This window comes from Oreochromis niloticus, linkage group LG13 (genome assembly GCF_001858045.2).
Source record: "Oreochromis niloticus isolate F11D_XX linkage group LG13, O_niloticus_UMD_NMBU, whole genome shotgun sequence".
NCBI classification, from domain to species: domain Eukaryota; kingdom Metazoa; phylum Chordata; class Actinopteri; order Cichliformes; family Cichlidae; genus Oreochromis; species Oreochromis niloticus.
Genome location: NC_031978.2, coordinates 3,183,836 through 3,190,717, shown reverse-complemented (window position 1 = coordinate 3,190,717; position 6,882 = coordinate 3,183,836). Strand labels below are relative to the sequence as shown.

General features: G+C 43.9%; 1 protein-coding gene across 1 annotated transcript; it reads right to left on the bottom strand.

Moving 5' to 3' along the window:
- Window positions 1-406: 406 nt before the first annotated feature.
- LOC102077610 (uncharacterized) lies at window positions 407-6,464 on the bottom strand. The gene is made up of 3 exons (XM_005464669.4): window positions 5,316-6,464; window positions 1,309-1,484; window positions 407-1,174 (listed from the first exon to the last, which is right to left on the bottom strand). The coding sequence occupies exons 1-3, from the start codon at window positions 5,394-5,396 to the stop codon at window positions 577-579; spliced, it is 855 nt and encodes a 284-aa protein (XP_005464726.1). The 5' UTR covers window positions 5,397-6,464; the 3' UTR covers window positions 407-576.
- Between the last annotated feature and the right edge of the window lie 418 nt (window positions 6,465-6,882).

Below are 6,882 nucleotides of genomic sequence, written 5' to 3'. Positions count from 1 at the left end.
CAGCGGTCAGTGGAAGAATCCGCGAGTTTCTCTGTGAATTTCACATTACGTCATAGTACACTCGGTGCTTGCTTGGAAGTTTAGGGGGTTTTTTCGCTGTAAAAAGAAGTTTTCTTCCCACGCAGTGAACAGTGGACACTAATGTTTTTGTCACTTTTTATGGAATCAAACTCAAAGTAAGGTCAGTACTTCCACGCTTTAAACGCTGCATGCTACACTCTGTCCCGCACTCGATATATTATGATCTGCACACAGCTGTTGTCATGAACATCGCACTCGCTTACGTCACTGTCATGAGACGTTCTCGCAAAAAATCACGGTTTTAGGAACGCAGTAACGCAGCGTTCCTAATCTAATTACCGTTTTTGGAATAGTAATCCCTTACATTACTCGTTACTTGAAAAAAGTAATCAGGTTACAGTAACGCGTTACTTCCATCTCTGCTCACCACCACGGGGCCTTTAGAAGAAATTATGAAACAATTTGTACTTTTAAACTGACATCATCCAACTACTCAACAAAACAATTCTTACAGCCCGAGGCTTCAGCCAAAGAAAGATTTTGGATGGTGTTTACTTATCTCACACTTAATAATTCCTCTTCATCTTCCCCATCATGTGACCCTGTTTCCTCTTTCCCTTCATCTCTGACTACATGATCTGACCTGTCTGTGCTAACATCAGTCACATCTCCTGTGTTGTTGCTCTCCATACTGCAGCAGCACAGACGTGCCAGCAGCCTGTCAATGGGCCCTTTACACATGAAGGCAAACAGAATGAAGTCCAACAATGAACTAAGCAGAAAAAAGATCATAATGATAAAATCAGTAGCTGTCTCAGGGCGACGTGGACGCAAGCTGACAGGTAACAGAATGACTGCAGGAAGGTTTATGAGAAAGTAATTAAGCAGCAACAGAACCAAAGTTCCTACAGTTCTCCGTTTTTCTTCAGTGGGCACTGAGGTGGCAGCAGGCAGAGCTTTAAGTGTCCCAGCAAGACAGAAGATGAACAGGGGGGCAGGGAGGGCGGCATAAATAATTAAACGTACAAATTCATTTAAAAATATAGCAAGAGCAACACTAACAATACAAAAGGTCCAGACTAGAACACAGACCAGTACAGAACCCTTAGTTTGTCTGAGGCAGTCCAACAGTGGGCAGGCGATGAAACAATACCTGCAACACAAAACAGAAAGATTATCATATTATCACACAGAATAGTTTGTTTCTGACCACAGTGATCCTTCAGAGTACATAATAATAATCAGAGAGATGCAAGTACACACACACACACACACACACACTGGTACCTTTCCAGAGCAATGCACAACCTGAAGTAAAGACTGGTCGTCACAGCAAAATTGTAAAAGAAAGATGCACTGTTGTCATACAGTGTCCTCCACCAAAGGAACGTCATGCTGCGATGGATCAGAATGGAGATGAGGAGGTTTGTGTAATAGATGACAGGAACCTGATATTTTCGCCCCTGCCAGAAATATTAATTGAAACCATATTAATGCAGTAATAAAGATTATATTGTCATAAGTGTAGATTAATGTGTATGAATAAAAATATATATATTTATTTTATGTCTTATAAAGCAAGAGAAATATTTTACTTTTATGTTAGAAAACATGAAAATCAATTTCTCCTATAATATATATTTTTGTATATTGTGTATTATTCATACACCTCAAAATAAACACAAATTTCAAACACTTACATCTGCACATTGAAGATCAAATTAATTTCACATGTATGTCCAACAGAAATAAAATGAATATTTGAACACTGCACCTTCTTGCTTCATCACAGTGCAGCCAATGTACAGGACATACACTTAATATTTTTTTATTTAACGTTAATTAGTAAGTAAAATTTATTCTCCAGTACTTATTTCTCCAGATGTAGAACAAACAGGAAGATTAACAGAAGCAGTTACAAAAAGTGAACAGCAGGTGTCACACTGTCTCAACCTGCTTACTTTGACTATAACAGCAACACAGATGAGTGACAAAATAAGAAACCAAAAAAATGTTATGTCCCCAAAACACTATATATATCGATAGATATAGATATATAGATATATAGATGTATTTAGCAATTAAAAATAAAATAAAATAAATAATAAAAGGTGAATCAAATAGACCATTACGGCAAGGCTGGGATGGTCCATTTGGTAAAGTAAATCCGTTGGGCATCTTTCTTCGCCTTTAGACAATAATTCTGATGGCAAAAGAGCCAAACGGACAGGCAAAAAAAAAAAAAAAAAAGATATCTATCTATCTATATCTAAATATATATATATATATATATATGCAGCCGAGACTGCAAGACCAGACTGACCAACCTGTGCACTGCCTGGATTGATTACAAGAAGGCCTATGACTCAATGCCCCACAGCTGGATACTGGAATGCCTAGAATTGTACAAGATCAACAGGACCCTAAGAGCCTTCATCAGGAACTCAATGGGGATGTGGCGCACAACACTAGAGGCCAACTCCAAGCCCATAGCACAAGTCACCATCAAGTGCGGGATCTACCAAGGAGATGCTCTGTCCCCACTGCTGTTCTGCATAGGCCTGAACCCCCTCAGTGAGATCATTAACAAGACTGGCTACGGATACCGACTACGAAACGGAGCGGTTGTCAGCCACCTCCTGTACATGGATGACATCAAGCTGTATGCCAAGAGTGAACGAGACATCGATTCACTGATCCACACTACCAGGCTATACAGCAATGACATTGGGATGTCATTCGGGCTGGAGAAGTGTAGTCGGATGGTAACAAAGAGAGGAAAGGTAGTCAGAACTGAGGGGATCGAACTACCAGAAGGCAACATTGCAGACATAGAGGACAGTTACAAGTACCTGGGGATCCCGCAGGCGAATGGGAACCATGAAGAGGCCGCTAGAAAAGCTGCAACCACCAAGTACCTGCAGAGGGTCAGGCAAGTCCTGAGGAGTCAGCTGAACGGTAAGAACAAGATCCGGGCTATCAACACCTACGCCCTGCCCGTGATCAGGTACCCTGCTGGGGTAATAGGCTGGCCAAAGGAGGAGATAGAAGCCACTGACATAAAGACAAGAAAGCTCCTTACCATGCATGGAGGGTTTCACCCCAAGTCCAGCACCCTGAGGCTGTACGCTAAGCGGAAGGAAGGGGGCCGAGGACTGGTGAGTGTCAGCACCACAGTCCAGGATGAGACAACGAACATCCAAGAATACATTGGGAAGATGGCCCCAACTGACCGAGTGCTCAGTGAATACCTCAGGCAGCAGAAACCCAAGAAAGAGGAGGAAGGCGAGGAACCATCATGGAAGGACAGGCCCCTGCACGGTATGTACCACCGGCAGATAGAGGAGGTGGCTGATATCCAGAAATCCTACCAGTGGCTGGACAAAGCTGGACTGAAAGACAGCACAGAGGCACTAATCATGGCAGCACAAGAACAAGCTCTGAGTACAAGATCCATAGAGGCTGGGGTCTACCACACCAGGCAAGACCCCAGGTGCAGGCTGTGTAAAGATGCCCCAGAGACAATCCAGCACATAACAGCAGGGTGCAAGATGCTAGCAGGCAAGGCATACATGGAACGCCATAACCAAGTGGCCGGCATAGTGTACAGGAACATCTGTGCCGAGTATAACCTGGAAGTCCCGAGGTCAAAATGGGAGATGCCCCCAAGGGTGATGGAGAATGACCGAGCTAAGATCCTGTGGGACTTCCAGATACAGACGGACAAAATGGTGGTGGCTAACCAACCGGACATAGTGGTGGTAGACAAACAGGAGAAGACGGCCGTAGTGATCGATGTAGCGGTTCCGAATGACAGCAATATCAGGAAGAAGGAACACGAGAAGCTGGAGAAATACCAAGGGCTCAGAGAAGAGCTCGAGAGGATGTGGAGGGTGAAGGTAACGGTGGTCCCCGTGGTAATCGGAGCACTAGGTGCGGTGACTCCCAAGCTAGGCGAGTGGCTCCAACAGATCCCGGGAACAACATCGGAGATCTCTGTCCAGAAGAGCGCAGTCCTGGGAACAGCTAAGATACTGCGCAGGACCCTCAAGCTCCCAGGCCTCTGGTAGAGGACCCGAGCTTGAAGGATAAACCGCCCGTAGGGGCGTGCTGGGTGTGTGTATATATATATATGTATAGATAGATAGATAGATAGATAAAGTGTTGACTGTTTTGCTGTAGAATAACAATATAGTCAGGTGCAGACCAAAGGACGAATATATATTTTTAAACACTAGTGTTCAGCCCCCTATTAATCCCAGGAATTTAGAGAATATCTTAGCTGACTTTATAAACAGTACATTTGCATGTGTCTGTGAAGGTTCTCAGTCAGCCAGGTCATCGTAGTCTAAGGAGCTTGGAAAGAAAAGCGTCTGGACTTCTTTAAGTTGTTTGAACCTCTCATCCTTAGAGTACATTTGCACAATAACTTAAACTAGCACCACTGAATGAACAATGGGCTGGGAGGTCAGTTCCTTGATCATTAATATGCAAATTCTCATGACCATTGATCAACAACCACTGATCCATGGCTTTGATGGTGCTAGTTTCAGTCATTATGCAAATGTACTGTTTATAAGGTTTGGGGAAACCTGCAGTCAGCTGAGACTGAAGAAGTCACTTGGATGAGTGACGAAACGTTTCTCCCACAAAACGCTACGTCCAGATGAACAGAATCAACTTTTGGGAACTTAGAGAATAATTTCTGAATAGCAGTGAAGCTGTCAGCACATGATTGGCTTTAAGGAGTTTCATTTATTCACTAATCTGCATGTCAAAAGCCCAACAGTTAACATGGGATGTGCTAATTTTATGACATGACTGTATCTGGTTCAGTGAAGTTGACATTATTACACTTTACTTTTGCTGCACCAATAAAATATAATATGGTAAGAATTTATTATTTTATTCTACTATTCCTACACTATCAATGGGCTACTTTTGTAGTAAGATGAATCTACAGAGCGTAACTGGAAAGTGTTTGATTGTCAGACTTTTGATTTTATTTGTAAAGATTAAAGTAACTACTTAACTTTAATTATGACTCAACACTCCATGTTTATTTTCTTTCTCCTTTGAGTCAACAGCTTGTCTAGTTCAGAGTCACGTGGGTGCTGGATCATATCTGACATCCGGCAGTCTATAGCTGGGCTAATTTTTATTTCTTTTCATTTTTATATGTTTTCTTTTTTTTGTTTTTAATTTTAATTTAGTTTTTAGTTTTTGTTTTTTGCTAAGTTTTTTTAATTGTTCACAAACTTATAGACATAAAAAGATGGGACATATTTACGTACCACACCACATGCACAGCAGAAGAACAGCACGGTCACTGGAAAGAAGAAGCAGACCTCGATCCATATCAGGACTCCCCACATCTCCAGCTGACTTTCTGTGTGGTGGAGTTGCTGTAGAAGAATTTTCTACTCTCTTTAAAAAAAATAAAATAAAAATAATAATAATAATAGCAACTCAAAATACTGCCACATGCTTGTATGCATGCCTGACAATAGGATAATGGCTCGTGTCCTGGGGGATCTCCTCCCATATCCAGGATGATGTGGGTACAAGGGCATCACTGAGCTCCTGGACAGTGACCCAGAGGTTTTCCATTGGCTTTAGGTGAGTTTGGGGTCCAGTCAGTGGAATTAATTCCTTCATCCTCCAGGAGCTGCCTGCTCTCACTACATAAGGATGAGTATTCTCTTGCACCAGGAGGAACCCAGAACCCACTGCACCAGTGCAGGGGCTGAGTTCCAAGGATTTTATCCTGATACTAAATCACAGTCAGGGTGCCATTGCCTAACCTGTAGAGGCCTGTGTGTCCCTTCATTTCAATGCCTCTCCAGACCATCACTGACCCAGCACCAAAACGGTCATGCTGAATTATGTTACGGGCAGCATTATGTTATCCATGGCTTCAGACATTTTGACACCTGTCACGTGTGCTCAAAGTAAACTTGCTTTCATCTGTGAAAAGCACAGGATAACAGTGGTGGCTCTGCCACAAACCCCACTTGGCAAATGCCACTTGGGCTCCATGGTGTCGGGCAGTGACCACAGGGCCCACTAGTGTATATTGGGCTCTCATGCTACCCTCATGAAGTTTGTTTTGATTGTTTTTTCAGCAACATTCACACCAGAAGAATGATAGAGTTCATTTTGTAGGTCTCTGGCAGTGCTCACCCGGTTCTTTACTGAAACCGGTCATGCTGATGGGTTAAGGACCTTCTACAGCCCTGCCCAGCTTTCCTAGAGTAACTCTCGTTCTCCTGATACTGTCTTGGGAGACCCAGGAAACCCTCTAACTACTTTAGCATGGCACATCAATACGTGCCATTGTCAGACTAACTGTGTAACCTCTGTAGGGTCCAGATATTTCCTCATGAAACCAGTAGTGACACAGACCCTACCCAAATGCAAAACTGAAAAAAAAAAATACTGAAAAGAGCCATCCATCCATCCATTTTCTTCCGCTTAGCTGAGGCCGGGTCGCAGGGGCAGCAGCCTAAGCAGAGAAGCCCAGACCTCCCTCTCCCCAGCCACCTCCTCCAGCTTATCCGGGGGAACACCAAGGCGTTCCCAGGCCAGCCAAGAGATATAATCTCTCCAGCGTGTCCTGGGTCTGCCCCGGGGCCTCCTCCCGGTGGGGCATGCCCGGAAAAACTCTCGCAGGAGGTGCTCAGGGGGCATCCTTGTCAGATGCCTGAACCACCTCAACTGGCTCCTTTTGATGTGGAGGAGCAGCGGCTCTACTCTGAGCCCCTCCTGAATGGCCGAACTTCTCACCCTATCTCTAAGGGAGAGGCCAGCCACCCTTCAGAGGAAGCCCATTTCTGCCGCTTGTATTCGCGATCTCGTTCT